This window comes from Carassius carassius, chromosome 37 (genome assembly GCF_963082965.1).
Source record: "Carassius carassius chromosome 37, fCarCar2.1, whole genome shotgun sequence".
Lineage (NCBI taxonomy): Eukaryota > Metazoa > Chordata > Actinopteri > Cypriniformes > Cyprinidae > Carassius > Carassius carassius.
In genome coordinates this window covers 29,306,886-29,324,093 of record NC_081791.1, presented here as the reverse complement: position 1 = coordinate 29,324,093, position 17,208 = coordinate 29,306,886, and the positions used below count along the sequence as shown (strand labels likewise).

Below are 17,208 nucleotides of genomic sequence, written 5' to 3'. Positions count from 1 at the left end.
ACAACGGCACACATTCAAATTCTGTCCCGTATTTGATTATTCATCCCTGAAGGACCCTGAGACATTCATGACTATCAGCTGCATAAATATATAAATAAAAACATGTAAATTAAAATGGAAAGAAATTCAAATAAGATAAACAGAAGAAATGAGTACAGGAATAATACTAGTATCCCTTAAACAATTACTCAAAATAATTAACAAAAAATAACCTGCGTTCTTTCAGACCTCAGCATTCTCATCAAAGTATTGACTTTCCCTCAGATGTTTCCCCTGGAGAAATTAAAAAAGGATACAAACGAGTCAACAATCCAGTCCAGAGCTGTACAATGAATGTGGAGCTGAAGTACAAACATCTGAAAGCAGGAAACCCTCAGTAAAAGTGTTTCGTTTCTCACTATTATTCATTTCTCTATTATAAAAGAAGGAAACAAACCTGAACAAATAAACAAACAAGTCACAGAAAGGAGTGAAGAAGGGAGGGAACCAGAGATAGGAGGAGAAGAAAGAGAGAGGATCGTGATATCAGTCTGTTCTGATAAAAGAAGAAACACAAACACACCTGAAACACAACATCTACAGGTAAGAGAATCTGATTTATAACTTTACATTGATCATAATATGATTGATTTATCAGTGTTTATATCACATTATATTAAACTGATCACGGTTTAACTAGTGAATGTGTTGAGTTTCCACGTTTTATCTGTTGGTATGTGGGTTTTTATAGAGAAAAATTACAGAGAAACCTTCACAAGTGTGTCCTGAATGTATTTTCATCCTATATTTATTAATTAAACAAATTATACTCTATTACATGAGCAAAACCTACTTACAACTGCAATGCAATACCAGATCATAATGTCTGTGTGAATTTAACAGCAGAAACGTGCAGCATAAAACAATACACTGTAAAAACTGATCATATTTCTTTATAGTAAAACATTAAAAAGCATACAGTAAAAATCTGATAACGGTATATAACTTAGAAATGTAATTTTATAGTCCTTGTGTCATTGTTTCATTCATATAGTGGATTCATTATGTGGGTTTCTATTTTTAACTATATCACAATCTGTGCTTTTAAGGTGGTTGTCAATGTTTTAAAGATTTTACTGTTTCAGTAGGTGTCATTATATCAGCTAATAAAATAAGTTTTTACAAATAATGTACAGTAAAATGTTTTACTGTAAATGTAACTTAAATCCATAAAACCTAAAATATTTCTGCTGTATTTTTTACTGTAAAGTTCAGGCAACCACAGCTGCTTTTACTGTAAGTTTGCTGTATTTTGAGTGTATTTTCACACTGAATCGTGACACACATCAGCTTCAGGAGCTTCATGTGTGTATTTATGACTGATGTAGAATCTAATAAGCAATGATAAAGCAGAAATGACATGATCTGATGTTCTGGATCTGGTCAGATGTTCAGCGTCTGCATCATTTATTGAGACTGATTTCTGTTTTTCCCTCAGAAATGGAGAGAATCACACTGATGTCTGTTCTGCTCACAGGTGAGTGAGAGAGAGAGAGAGAGAGAGAGAGAGAGAGAGAGAGAGAGAGAGAGAGAACTTTATTAATCCCGAAAGGGAAACTGGTTTGCCACCAACTTAAAACATACAGCCAACAAGCACACCACATAGCTAACACACATAAATAAATAATTCAACATTTAAAACCTATGAAAAACATGATTAAGAGACCAATGAGACATGATTATAACAAGATACAGTTGCACAATTCAGAAATGCAGGGCAAAGAACAGACAGTTCAACAGTTTGACAGTCAACAGTGTTCATTAAAATATCTGACCGCTGCAGGAACAAAAGTCCTTCTCAATCGCTCACTGGAGCACCGAGGTATAATTAAACGCTCGCTGAAAGAGCTTCTGAGTCCATTAAAAACACTATACAGTGGATGGCCTTCAAAAAACATAACAATTTTTAATTTCGACCTCATCCTCTTCTCCACAATGACCTCAAGTGAGTCTGGGATAAGACCAATAACCGAACCAGCTCTCTTGATCAGCTTATTTATCCTATTTTTATCATCAACAGATAAGCTGCCCCCCCAGCAAAGGACAGCATAAAAAAGAACACTAGCCAAGATCCCCTGATAGAAAACATCTAAAAGCTTTGTACTAATGTTAAAAGATCTGAGTTTTCCCAAAAAGAAAAGTCTTGACTGAACCTTCTTTATTAAAACATTAGTATTCTCTTTCCAATCTAATTTTTCATCCAAATGGACACCTAAAAATTTATATGACTGAACAATTTCAATCGGCTGACCATTAATTGTGACTGGGAGGACCTTCTCCTTTTTCTTTCTAAAATCAATCACAAGTTCTTTAGTCTTCCCTATATTTAATTTTAGAAAGTTTGACTCACACCAGCTAGAAAAAGACTGGACCTCCCTTCTCTAAGAAAGGTCATCACCCTGATTAAGTAGACCTACTAAAGCAGTGTCGTCAGAGAATTTTTGTACCAAACAGGATGACTGACTATGCCTATAGTCCGCAGTGTAAAGTGTAAATAAAAAGGGAGATAGAACTGTGCCCTGAGGTGCTCCAGTATTAGTTAAAATAATGTCAGACTGTTTGTTACAAAACCTAACAAACTGTGGTCGTAATAACAGATAATCTAAAATCCAGGCAATAGTTGAATTATGCAATTTAAAATTAATTAATTTGTTAGCTAAAATACTGTATGTGGCTGTATAGTATTAAAAGCACTCGAAAAATCAAAAAACATGATTCTAACAGAACTAGCAGTAGTTTCGAGATGACTGTAAATATTATGTAACATAAATAATAGTGCATCATCTACCCCCACATCCTTCCTATATGCAAATTGCAAGGGATCCTGAAAAACAGACACCTGCCTAGTCAGATGATCAAGTACAGCCCTCTCAAAACATTTCATAATGTGTGATGTCAGAGCTATAGGCCTCAGATTAGCAAGACTATTTGACACCTTGGCTTTTTTAGGAATATATTTTATCCTTATATTTTTGTTTGCCCTGTCTGATGATGACTTTCAACTCTCTTTGGGCAACTTTAATCCTTTCTTTATCACCACTATAAAAGGCTGCTTTCTTATTATTAATAGCATCTTTAACTTCTCTGGTGACCCATGGTTTATTATTGGGAAAGATTTTGATTTGTTTACATGGAATTACAGCATCGACACAATAATTAATATAACAAGTTACTTTGTCAGAGATACTGTCCAAGTCACTGTCTCCATCAAAAAACACAGACCAGTCGGTGCATTCAAAACACCCCTTTAGTGCTTCACAAGCATCATCTGACCAGACGCGCACAGTCTTTGTCGTAATCGGCTGTTTACGTATCACCGTTGAATATTTGGAAGTCAAGTTTATCAAATTATGGTCTGATTTACCCAGTGGAGGAAGCAATTTAGCAACATACCCATCCTCAACATTTGTATAAAACAAGTCAATAGTGTTATCACCCCTCGTAGGACACGTCACCATTTGTTTAAAAGATGGTAAGGTGGTGGAGAGAGTGCAGTGATTAAAATCCCCGTTCACAATAACCAGCGCATCTGGAGAAGAGCGCTGTAAGTCATGCGTGATTCTCGAAATTGTCTCAATGGCACAATTCCCATTTCCTGATGGTGGGATATACACCACCATGAAAATAACATGGGAGAACTCCCTGGGTAGGTAGTAAGGTCTACAACTCACTGCAATGAGCTCAATATTCGGGTTACAGACTCTTTCTTTTACCGTAACATGTTGAGTATGGCACCAGCGGTTGTTCACATACAGACAGACACCTCCACCTTGCTTCTTACCCGTACTTGCTTGATCTCTGTCCATCCTGTGAAGTGTAAAGCCTTCCATCTCCACATGAGAATCAGGTATCCTATCAGACAGCCACGTCTCAGAAAGACAGAGTAAACTGGTCTGCCGAAACGTGCGATCGAACTTCAAACTGTCACGGTGCATGGATCGGCTGTGTTCTCAGGTCCTGTGATTTGGTGTCTTTCATGTGGTTACATCATGCTCATTGGAATCAGCTGCTAATCAGTCCCCGCACCAGGTGTCTCACATTACCGTCAGCTACATATACTCACCTCATTCTCTCCTTCCTTGTCTGATAGTTGTTCCGGATGTTGGACTGTCTTGTTGGGTTGTCTTGGTCTTGTTCGTGTTGGATTGTTTATTTCGCCGTTGATCGTCACTGGATTGTATTCATCACGGGAGATTCACGCCACGTCATCACCAGCCATCAAGCCACTGCGCCACCCAGCCGAGAGATAACATCATCACCCACGGAGTTCATCATTGTCTTCACGGAGTTTGTGTTCACCGTATTTGTCGTCAATAAATATATATTCACACTGCTTTTGCTTCCTATCACATTCATTACCATCACAGAACTATCAGACCACTTATGGAAGCAGCAGGCTCCACCCCACTCACGGCTGAGGAGGCTTTACGTTCCTGCATCTCTCGGCTGGAGACCCAGGAGAAGAGCTCGGCGGATACGGGAACAGCGATCCGAGCTCTTGTGGCGCAGGTATCTGAGCTCACCCAGCGGATGCAGAACTGGCAACAACCCACTGCGCCAACCCCACCACCCATGCCGCCCGCCCACCAGGAACCATCCGGGGCTGCCCAGTCACCCGAACCCCGCCTTCCCCCACCAGAGCTTTACAGCGGTGAGCCAAACTTCTGCCGGGCTTTCCTCACTAGATGCTCCATGCACTTTTCATTGCAACCTCGCACGTTTACCAGTGAGGTAAGCAAAGTGGCGTTCGCGCTCACACTGTTAACGGGGAAGGCGGCACTGTGGGGCACGGCGGTATGGGAGAACCAAGATCCGTGTTGTGCCTCGTTCTCGGCGCTCTCCGCCGAGATGAAGCGGGTGTTTGACCGCGCGGCCACTGGAAGAGAGGCCGCGCGGCGTTTGACGGATCTCAAACAGGGGGAGAGATCCGTCTCAGACTTTTCTATCGAGTTTCGCACCCTGGCGGTGGAGTGCCGATGGAACGAGGAGGCGCAGTGGGACATGTTCCTGCATGGGCTGGCTGACCGTGTCCAACGTGAGATCTACGCCCTGGATCTACCCGCTGATCTCAACGGCCTCATCGATCTGGCACTACGGGTAGACGCTCGACTCTCCCGAACCGAGCGGTGGTGTTTAACCGCTCGGTTTCCCCCTGGGGAGGGACCTCCAGTTCGAGCCAGTGGCAACGACGCGGTCGGCCCATTCCAGGATCACGAGCCCATGCAGGTGGGTCGAGCTCGGTTGACTCGGGAGGAGAGGGAGAGGCGGAGATCTCACGGCCTTTGCCTGTACTGCGGGGCGGCGGGACATTTCGCCTTTAGCTGCCCGGTAAAAGGGCCAGCCCGGCAGTAAGGAAGGGGCTACTGTCGGGTGGGATCTCCGCTATCAAGTCCTCGTTCAGATCTACCTCCACGCTCCTCCCGGTCAGGCTTAGATGGCATCGTCTGGACCTGCACTGCACTGCACTTTTGGATTCAGGGGCTGAAGGTAACTTTATGGATTCTACTTTTGCGCATCAAAATCATGTTCCCCTTCTCCCCCTCACCAGTTCTATTGCAGTCCACGCACTCAATGGTCAGACGCTTCCCACCATCACCACCATCACGGAACCCATCACTCTCACGGTATCTGGTAACCACCGTGAGAGCATCTCCTTTTACATCCTGGACTCATCCCACGCACCCGTGGTCTTAGGACATCCCTGGCTCATCAAACATAACCCCCGGATTGATTGGCAGCTGAAATCGGTGTCTGAGTGGAGCATTAAATGTCATGAGTCTTGTCTTGTGTCTGCCTGTCCGTCTGTATCTGAGTCTGTGTTGCAGGAGAAGGCGGCGGATCTGTGTAACGTGCCCGCGGAGTACCTCGACCTGAAGGAAGTGTTCAGTAAGTCTCGGGCTGCTTCTCTCCCTCCTCATCGTCCCTATGACTGTGCTATAGAATTACTGCCAGGTACGTCTCCGCCTAAGGGCAAGTTATACTCACTTTCTATTCCTGAGAGAGAGGCTATGGAGAAATACATTTCTGATTCTCTAGCAGCCGGGTTCATTCGATCCTCCTCTTCTCCAGCGGGGGCGGGGTTCTTTTTTGTGGGGAAGAAAGATGGATCTCTGCGACCTTGTATTGATTACCGAGGGCTGAATAATATCACGATAAAGAATACTTATCCTTTGCCATTGATATCTTCAGCCTTCGAGAGGTTGCAGGGAGCATCGATCTTCACTAAATTGGACTTAAGAAACGCTTATCATTTGGTTCGCATCAGGAGGGGAGATGAATGGAAGACTGCCTTTAATACCCCCAGGGGGCACTTTGAGTACTTGGTCATGCCCTTCGGCTTGTCCAACTCCCCAGGTGTCTTTCAGGCACTCGTTAATGATGTGTTGAGAGATATGGTCGATCAGTTCATATATGTCTACCTGGACGACATATTGATTTTTTCTTATTCTCTCCAGGAACATGTTCAACACGTCAGACGAGTGCTTCAGAGGCTGTTAGAGAATGGGCTTTTTGTCAAGGCGGAGAAATGCGACTTTCATGCACAGTCTGTTCCTTTTCTAGGGTACATCGTGTCAGCCGAGGGTATGCGCATGGATCCCGAGAAGATCAAGGCTGTGGTAGATTGGCCAAGTCCAGATTCCCGTAAGGCCCTACAAAGGTTTCTGGGGTTCGCCAATTTTTACCGGCGTTTTATTCGCAATTACAGCCAACTAGCCGCGCCTCTGACTGCCTTGACCTCTCCCAGAACGGCGTTCAGGTGGTCAGACGCAGCGGAAGCTGCGTTTGCCAACCTCAAACGCCGCTTTGTTTCGGCCCCCATCCTTGTTACCCCTGATCCGTCACGTCAGTTCGTGGTAGAGGTCGACGCGTCAGAGGTGGGGGTAGGTGCGGTGCTTTCACAGCGCTCACCCTCGGACGACAAGATGCATCCCTGCGCGTTTTTCTCTCATCGTTTGTCGCCAGCAGAGTCAAATTACGATATTGGTAACAGAGAGCTGTTGGCAGTCAAGCTGGCATTGGAGGAATGGCGTCATTGGTTGGAGGGGTCAGGGGTACCCCTCATGGTTTGGACCGATCATAAGAATCTAGAATACATCAGAACTGCCAAAAGACTAAACTCTAGGCAGGCTAGGTGGGCACTTTTTTTCGGACGCTTTGATTTTACACTTTCGTACCGCCCAGGTTCCAAAAACATCAAACACGATTCTTTATCTCGAATTTTTGACCGCTCCGATCGCCCGTCCACTCCCGAGAGTATTTTTTCTGAGACACTTATTGTTTCTACTCTCAGTTGGGAGGTCGAATCGAAGGTAAAGACAGCCTTACATGGGGTAACGCCTCCGGCCGGTTGCCCACCTAACCGTTTGTTTGTGCCAGAAAGTCTTCGGTCCGAAGTTATCCAATGGGGTCATTGTTCCAATGTGGCATGTCATCCAGGGGTAAGTCGCACCTTACATTTGGTCAAGCAAAGATTTTGGTGGCCACTCATGGCTCGTGATGTTCGCAGTTTTGTTTTGGCTTGCTCAGTTTGTGCCACTGGTAAGACTTCTAACAGACCCCCAGATGGGCTCCTACAACCGCTGCCAATCCCTTCGAGACCCTGGTCCCACATTGCGCTAGATTTTGTCACCGCCCTCCCACCCTCTCTGGGTAACACGGTAGTTTTGACCATGGTGGACCGGTTCTCGAAGGCGGTTCATTTCATCCCCTTGCCCAAATTACCTTCAGCCAAGGAGACAGCGGTAACAGTCATTGATCACGTCTTTCGGTTACATGGCCTCCCGATAGACGTGGTCTCTGACAGAGGACCCCAGTTTGTGTCCAAATTTTGGCGAGAGTTTTGTAAACTTCTGGGGGCCACTGTTAGTCTCTCTTCGGGGTTCCATCCTCAAAGCAATGGGCAAACTGAGAGAGCCAACCAAGATTTGGAGAGAACACTACGATGTATGGTCGCTCGAAATCCTTCCTCCTGGTGTCAGCAGCTGTCGATGGTGGAGTACGCACACAATTCCTTACCAGTGTCTGCCACGGGCCTGTCCCCATTTGAATGTAGTATAGGGTACCAGCCACCTATTTTTCCCAGTCTGGAATCCGAAGTCGCGGTCCCTTCCGCTCACGCCTTCGTCCAGAGGTGCCGTCGCACATGGACCAGAGCCCGTGAGACTCTGGTCCAGGTGGGAGCGCGCACCAAGGCCAAAGCCGATCGCCACCGGTCGAGGCCTCCCGTATACGTCGTTGGTTCCAAAGTGTGGCTTTCTACCAAGAACATTCCTCTCCGATCCGTTGCTAATAAACTTGCTCCCAAATTTATTGGCCCGTTTTCTGTCACCAAGATCATTAGTCCGGTGGCAGTCCGCCTCAATCTTCCTCCAGCGTACAGGAGGATTCATCCCGTGTTCCATGTATCAAAAATTAAACCTGTATTTTTTGCTCGTATTAATCCGCCTGCCCCGGTTCCCCCACCGCCGCGGCTCGTAGACGGGGAACCAACCTATTCGGTCAATCGTATTCTGGACTCTAGACGGAGGGGACGCGGATTCCAGTACTTGGTGGACTGGGAGGGTTACGGTCCGGAGGAGAGAAGTTGGGTTCCTGCTAGAGATATATTGGATCACTCTCTTATTGATGATTTCAATCAACAGGTACAGGAGGCTGGGAAAGTCAGGGGACGTTCCTAAGAGAGGGGGTACTGTCACGGTGCATGGATCGGCTGTGTTCTCAGGTCCTGTGATTTGGTGTCTTTCATGTGGTTACATCATGCTCATTGGAATCAGCTGCTAATCAGTCCCCGCACCAGGTGTCTCACATTACCGTCAGCTACATATACTCACCTCATTCTCTCCTTCCTTGTCTGATAGTTGTTCCGGATGTTGGACTGTCTTGTTGGGTTGTCTTGGTCTTGTTCGTGTTGGATTGTTTATTTCGCCGTTGATCGTCACTGGATTGTATTCATCACGGGAGATTCACGCCACGTCATCACCAGCCATCAAGCCACTGCGCCACCCAGCCGAGAGATAACATCATCACCCACGGAGTTCATCATTGTCTTCACGGAGTTTGTGTTCACCGTATTTGTCGTCAATAAATATATGTTCACACTGCTTTTGCTTCCTATCACATTCATTACCATCACACAAACAAGCTGTTAATTCATCCGCCTTGTTGACGAGAGAGCGGACATTCCCCATAGTAACCGAGGGTAAGACAGGTTTGTATCCCCGCTGACGGTTTCTGACTCGGACACCTCCTCTGCTGCCTCTCTTCTTAACTTTTGCCCTGGGCTTGATTTCTGATAGATCAACATCAGGATCCGATAGACTTGATGCTGAAAACCGCAACTGTAGAAGCTCATGTCGGCTGTACGCTATGACAGGCAGGCCCGGCTCTTTCATCACGTGGAATGTTTGTGCAACTTTCCAAACAATCAATATCCACAGCCACAGAAGGCAAACAAGTGTACGATTATTAAGTGCAACCATAATCATGTCGTCAGGGATCGCTCACACTAATAATCCAGAGTTAAGATACTTCCAAAAAAACTTAAAACCACATAAAACACAGACGATCACACGCACAGTGGTGGCAGAGTCGCCAGCGAGGGGGTGGCGCCTCTCTGATTGCTTGACTAGTACTAGTGCTGATAGTTAGTGTTAGTGCTGGCACAACTAAAAGAGGTCTGAGCCAACTTTTCAAGTTCAAGTCGATTCAAAGAATTCAGTTTGGTCACTGAAAATCAAATCTCTGGAAATGCACCACATTCATGTGTTTATCTTTAAAGTGCACTCAGTGTTCTTCCTCTAGAGCTCCACAGTCTCACCAAATCCTGTAGAAACACTGAACGTACAAAAGCACCATTCAGAGCACTTTATCAAACACATACTGAAACTCTGAGCTCTGGAAATACAGTGTGGATATAATGAGTGAGATCTGTGTGAATGTGTCTCTCCTCAGTCGTGGTCAGTTCGTCTCCGCGTCAGTATCACTTTGTGAATCAGAACATGAGCTGGACTGAAGCTCAGAGATACTGCAGAGAGAAATACACAGATCTGGTCTCTATCAATGACATGAATGAACAGAATGATATAAATCAGCTCCTACAGAGAGAGAACAGAACTGACCGTGTCTGGATTGGGCTGCAGGACGCATGGGTTTGGTCTCTGAATAACTCTGACTTCTACAGAGGAAATGAGTCTCAGTTTAGGAAGTGGGATCCAACACAACCAAATGGAGATGGAGACTGTATTTATATGAACAGTGATGGACAATGGCATGATATGGACTGTAAAACCCAAACGCATTTCATCTGCTATAATGGTGAGTTCAGCTGTATGTTTCATATCTGATGAACTTTGCACTATTAATTAACCAAACTGACATTATCATCTTCTTTAAAGCTGCTCTTAGCTGAATTGATCTGGTTTCTGAGTAATTGATGAACTTTGGAACACTGACACTTATTTTATTTTAAATGCTACAGAAATAAATGTGACTTGATTATGTGATTAAAACCGAAATATTCCTAAAGAACTGGGCCCGTATTCATAAAGAGAGATAGAGAGAGAGAGAGAGAGAACGGTCAAATAGGAAAAATTACGCATGTAAATTCAAAGTGAGAATTAGAATAGACCCTATACTTAAAATCACTCTTTTTTCCTTCTTGGACAACCAACCAATCACAGTCTTCAAAAGATTGTGTCATACATAGCAACGGGGTCAACCCCGCCTCCTCACTAAGATGAAAGTGTTTGTCTTTTCCTTACTCAGAGTTGCTCTCAGATCGGTCCCGAATCGCTCTTAAGCTAAGACTCCTACGTAAAAGTTTTTAAGCTAAATTAAGAGTTTTCTGAGAGGATTCTTATAATCTTTATGAATACAGGCACTGGTCATTTTCATCATAAAAACCTTTCAGTTTGGAACAATGAACCACAGTTAGATTTGTATTTTTGTTCTTGGTAAATAAGAGGAGAAAGAACATGTATTTAATTTTTTACATCAATATCAGACAAATGTTTTTCTCTTTTAAAGGCAGCAGTAAAGGATTCGTCCCTGTACAGGAGCAAAAGAACTGGACTGATGCTCAGAATTACTGCAGACAGAATCACACAGATCTGGCCAGTGTGAGGAATGAGATGGAGAATAATCAGATCCAGAACATCATAAACCAGACCCTAACTTCACCTAATCAAGCCTGGATCGGTCTGCACAGATCCTGGAATTGGTCAGACAACAGCAACTTCATATCCCCTCTCTGGAGCAGTGGTGAACCCAATGAAAAAGCTACAAATTACAGCATCTGTGCATCAACTGGTATCAGTGATAAAGGAGGATGGAAAGACGAGCGTTGCTCAGATCAGCATCTCTTTGTGTGTTATGATGGTGAGTAGATCGATCATCTGAGCTGCTGAACATCTACTTGTCAAACTACAGAAACTCTCTCATCATTACAGTGTGACTGCACTATTCCTTTAACCAGCAATTCCCAGAGTTTCTGTCAGTGAAAATATTTCTTAAAGTCTTTAAATTAATGTTTCATTAATTTGACAAAACATTCACACATTCATGCTTCTCAGTTAATGATCACAAGACGTGCAGCTAAACAAAAAAAATATATATAAAATGAAGTGCTGAAAACTTCTGTCCACAAAAAAGTTGGAAATTATGCAAATTGGTAAATAGAGTAAACTGGGTTTACACACACTGGGTTCTCAAATGCTCATTAAACTCAGTTTTATTGTGAAGCATTATTTACAGTGAATTGAGACACTGAAAGTACTGTTTTAGAAGCTGCTCGTGTGTAAATGAACACAGTGTCACGCTTCACTCTGAAACACAACACATCAGACTTTGATTTGATAATCACACTAAAGCTATATCAAGATTTCAGATTCATTTTAATTAATTGTGCAGCCTCATTTAAGCCTCATTCTAAGATGTCCGTCCTGGTCGCTCTGCTTAGACTGTGTTTTTATAAAAATTGTTATTTTACTCTTACCTTTTGCACACATAACATTGGCACTGATCACATATGACAGCAGAACACTTTTAAACATCAGAAACTAGTTTTCTCACCTGTTTTACAACGTTTTACCCAACCATCAAAGTTGGCCACCAGAGATTCTCCACACGATGGATGAGAATAATGACTATGAGATGGCTCCTCCGTGGCGACGAAACAGAAAACACAGAGGGAAACGCGCTGGGGTTTGCAATAGACTGAGGACCAGAGCGCACAGTCCACCTTTACCCAGTATCACTTGAGAACAAGATGGATGATCTCAGAGCCAGGATATTGGTTCCATTGGAAACATAAAGGACTGCAACATAATCTGCTTATCAGAAATATGGCTGACCCCCTTGGTACCGGACGAAGCTGTAACACCATCTGAGAGCTTCTCTGTTCCAGGACCACTGCTATTCTCAGTTCAGAAATGGCTATAAAGCTAGCTGGCAACCAGGTTTTGGGGAGTCGTGGCCTAATGGTTAGAGAGTCGGACTCGCAATCTAAGGGTTGTGAGTTCGAGTCTCGGGCCGGCAGGAATTGTAGGTGGGGGGAGTGCATGTACAGTTCTCTCTCCACCCTTAATACCACGACTGAGGTGCCCTTGAGCAAGGCATTGAACCCTCAACTGCTCCCTGTGACCCCAGGAACATCACCTCTCTGTCGCCTCATCTGGAGCATCTAATGATCATGTGAGGCCCGTACTGTTTGCCTCGTGACTTTACAGCGGTCATCGTCACGACTGTACACATTCCACCACAAGCAGACATGGAGATGGCCCTGTCTAAACTCCATGATGTGCTTAGTGTCAGCTTAAACAACCACCCGGACACTGCCATCATTTTGACTGGGGACTTTAATCAAGCCAGTCTTAAACATGTAATGCCATACTTTTACCAGCACATTTCCTGTTCAACAAGAGAGAAGAATACATTGGACCACTGCTATTCTCAGTTCAGGAATGGCTATAAAGCTAGCTGGCAACCAGGTTTTGGAAAATCTGACCATACCGCTATCATCCTTATATGGAAATAAAAACAAAAGCTCATGCAGGCAGCTGCAGAGAGGTGGGGGGTGAAACACTGGTCTGCACAATCAGAAGCTGTGCTACAGGATGCGCTCGATGACATGGACTGGGACATGTTTAGGTCTAGTTCCACTGACATCAGTGAGTTTGCGGATGTAGCTATCAGCTTTGTGAAAGTGAAAGTGACGTGACATACAGCCAAGTATGGTGATCCATACTCGGAATTCGTGCTCTGCTTTAAACCCATCCAAATTGCACACACACACACCTTGAACACACACCCGGAGCAGTGAGCAGCCATTTATGCTGCGGCGCCCAGGGAGCAGTTGGGAGTAAGGTGCCTCGCTCAAAGGCACCTCAGTCGTGGTATTGAGGGTGGAGAGAGCACTGTACATGCACTCCCCCCACCCACAATTCCTGCCAGCTTGAGACTGGAACTGGAACAACCCTTAGATTGCAAGGCCGACTCTCTAACCATTGGGGCACGACTTCCCCTTTGTCTGCACGCTGGTTGACGAGTTAACAATCCATAACAATAAAAACTTTCTTGAACCAAAAACCATGGGTCGATAAATCAATCTGGGCAGTGGTGAATGTGAGCACGGCCGCGTATAATGCGGGATACATGAGCTGATAGAAAACTGCCTGTTGCGCTCTCCGATGCACTGTGAGAACCGCTAAACAACAGTACAGAGAATGGGTGGAGTCTCATTTGCAACTGAATGACTCCAGGCACATGTGGCAGGGACTGAGAACTATCAGTTCTTTTAAAAGTAAACCCTCTGTCGCAGTGAGTGCTGACTCTTCACTACACAATGAGCTGTACACCTTTTATGCACGTTTCGAAGCAAACCACTCTGGCAATATCAACAGTCTGCCGACGTGCAAAAAGGGAAAGAACAGCTGCGTCAGTGATGAGTGCGCAATCAGGCCGAAGGACAAGGTTCGTTGCGCTCTGAAGCTTGTGAACTTCAGGGAAGCGGCTAGCCCAGAAGGGATTTCCGGTCGTTTATTGAGATCATGCACCGATCAGCTGGCTGGATTGTTTACGTCCATCTTTAACAAGTTCCTTGCACAGTCACTTGTCCCTACATGCTTTAAAAAATCTATCATAATTTCTGTGATAAAAAACAACAATCCATCTTGCCTAAATGACTATCGACCAGTGGCACTCACAGCACTAATTATGAAGGTTTTTGAGAGGCTTATCAAGAACATCATCAGATCCTCTATCCCTAACAGCATTGACCCACTCCAGTTTGCCCTAATAGGTCTGATGAGGATGCTGTCTCCCATCTCCTCCATGCCACTGTCACCCACACTGACAGCAATAAAGTGAATTATGTGAGCCTGCTGTTTTTCGATTATAGCTCAGCCTTTAACACTATAGTCCCCCACAATCTGTTCTCCAAACTCAGAAACCTCGGACTGAATGCCCCACTCTGTGACTGGGTTCTTGATTTTCTATCATGCATACCTCAGGTAGTGAGGGTGGGTCAAACCACCTCCAACATCATCACCCTGAGTACAGGAGCCCCACAAGGATGTGTTTTGAGCCCGCTGCTCTACTCGCTCTACACATATGTCTGTGTGTCCACTCACACCTCCACGTCTGTCATCAAGTTTGTGGATGATACAGTGGTGATGGGCTTCATCTCCAGCAACATCATGGTGCCGAACAAACTGTCTCTTTCTTAATGTCAGCAAAACCAAGGAGCTGGTTGTGGACTTCAGGAAGGACTTCAGTGGATCTACACCCCACTCATCATTTACAGGACCCCAGTGGAGAGAGTGAGCAGCTTCAAATATCTTGGTGTACACATTTCCAAGGACCTTACCTGGACTAACCACATTCAAGCTCAAGTTAAAAAAAGCCAGACAACAACCGTAACATCTGAGACTCCTGAGAAAATTCAAGGTATATCGGGGCTATAGAAAGTATATTGACTATTGAGGATATTGTCTTGCCATCCACACCAAGGAATGTAAATCTAGGGCTGTTAAGATCCTCAGAGGCTCCACCCACCCTGGAAACTCACTATTTAATCTGCTACAGTCAGGCAGACGCTTCCACAGTCTGATGGCAAAAACAAGAAGGAGTTTCTTCCCTCACGCTATCAGACTACTAAACATGGACATTAAACACACTGAACTTTAGAGAATCTGGAAGTGTAGGGTTAGTCAGTAGCTCTCTGTGTCTCCACTTTTTTGAGAATAGCGAGCTATGCAACTCATCCTCACTGCACATTGTTTACATCTCTACACATCATCTGTGTAGTAGTTTTATATATTTTGTATATTTCATTATTTGTATTTAATTTTGTTTTTTCTTCTTTATTTGTATTTAATTTTCTTATTTTTTTCTTCTTATAATTTTTTCATACATTTAATTATTTTTATTTAATTTTCTCTTATTTTTTTTCTTGCACAGTCTGAAAAGAGTATACCAGACCTACATTTTACTGCTTGTTGTTTGTCATATAACTCGCACGTGACAAAATAAAATCTTGAACCTCTTGTATCTTGAATCTTAATTATTAGCTTTCATAAACTGAGGAGGCCTGCTGCTTTAACTCAACACTCTTCATATGAGTTCCTGTATTTAAATGCTTCACTTTCTGTTTGTTTCCAGATAAACTGGTTCTGATCCGAGAGAATAAGACGTGGTCTGAAGCTCTGAGATACTGCAGAGATATGGACATGGACCTGGTGTCGGTGGATTCGGAGCAGATGCAGCAGCGGGTGATGAATGTGACCTCGAGCGCTCTCTCTGATCACGTGTGGCTGGGTCTGCGTCACTCCTGCACAGTGGGGATCTGGTTCTGGGTCAATGGTTACACCGTGTGTTACGATCAGTGGGCTTCTGGTTATGAAACTGGACTGGACAACTGCACTTCGACAGTCAGATCCGGAGTCATTCGAAAGAATGATACTCGCTGGATCAGCTGCCCTGAAACTGATAGATACAATTTCATCTGCATCAAGTGAGTGCTGGAGAGTAACTGATTACATCTGATCCAGATTACAAATATTCAGTACTTGTAATTAGATTACACTTCATCTCATTGGCTACGTTTACATGCACACTTTTTGGTTCAATCAGACTGAATTCATTACAATTGATGAATCTGATTGTAGTGTTTACATGAATGCTAAATAAAGTGATCAGGTTGATCTGCGCGTTTATATGTCACAAGCTTCAAATCAGAATAGATTTTTTCAGACATGCGCACACTGCTCAAATAGTGAAAGTGAAAGTGACATATAAATAATATTGAGTTTCTCACTGTTTGCACATAATAACCACTCTCCTACATGGTTTCTTTATTTATTTTTAAAAGCAGAATTATTATATACAGGTTTATGGATAAATAAACATATTAACTGCTTTGCTGTGCTGCTCATATAAATATATATATATATATATACAGTACAGACCAAAAGTTTGGACACACCTTCTCATTCAAAGAGTTTTCTTTATTTTCATGACTATGAAAATTGTAGAGTCACACTGAAGGCATCAAGGACACGCATTTATACAACACCTTATTCAAAAGGAAGAGCCACTCGTTCCATGCATCATACGCCATTACATTATTTCTGTGTCATTCAGTTTCATGGTTCAATCCGATCGAGTGTTTACATGCACGCTCAATCATATTAGAAGAGGAATAAACCACCCCCTTCAATGGTCGTCATGGTTTCTAAGTATGTTCTTATCTGTCACTATAGTTACTGATTATGTTGTTCACCTGTGTTTCATTAATTTCCTTCATTACTGTTTTTTATTTAATTCCTCTCACTTGACGTTATAGACAATGAATATTTTTGGCTTGATGACAAAGTGAGTGTGATGTTTCTTTGTATAAAATCATCTACAATGAAAACATGTAAATGTAAAATGTAAAAATGTTTTATATCATGACAATAAATATTCATTGAGTGACTTCACAGAATATTTGCACTTTATTTGAACATCAACAGAAACATTTAATTTAAGTAATTGATGCTTTATTGATACTTCAATGTTGCAGCAAAATTACAGGATGTACAAATACTTACAGTGATGCAAAACAAACAAATAAAAAAACTAGAAAACATAGAAACACCAAATAATGTCTTTGAATTATATATAAATTATCAA

General features: G+C 43.4%; 1 protein-coding gene across 1 annotated transcript in view; it reads left to right on the top strand.

Moving 5' to 3' along the window:
• Positions 1-441: 441 nt before the first annotated feature.
• The window catches only part of LOC132118622 (macrophage mannose receptor 1-like), a 54,531-nt gene continuing 37,764 nt past the window's right edge, over positions 442-17,208 (top strand). Inside the window, exons 1-4 of the mRNA XM_059528583.1 lie at positions 442-582; positions 1,478-1,516; positions 9,991-10,353; positions 11,065-11,415. Of these exons, the coding sequence (XP_059384566.1) occupies positions 1,480-1,516; positions 9,991-10,353; positions 11,065-11,415 (751 nt within the window). The 5' untranslated portion in view covers positions 442-582; positions 1,478-1,479. The remainder of the gene's footprint in view (positions 583-1,477; positions 1,517-9,990; positions 10,354-11,064; positions 11,416-17,208) is intronic.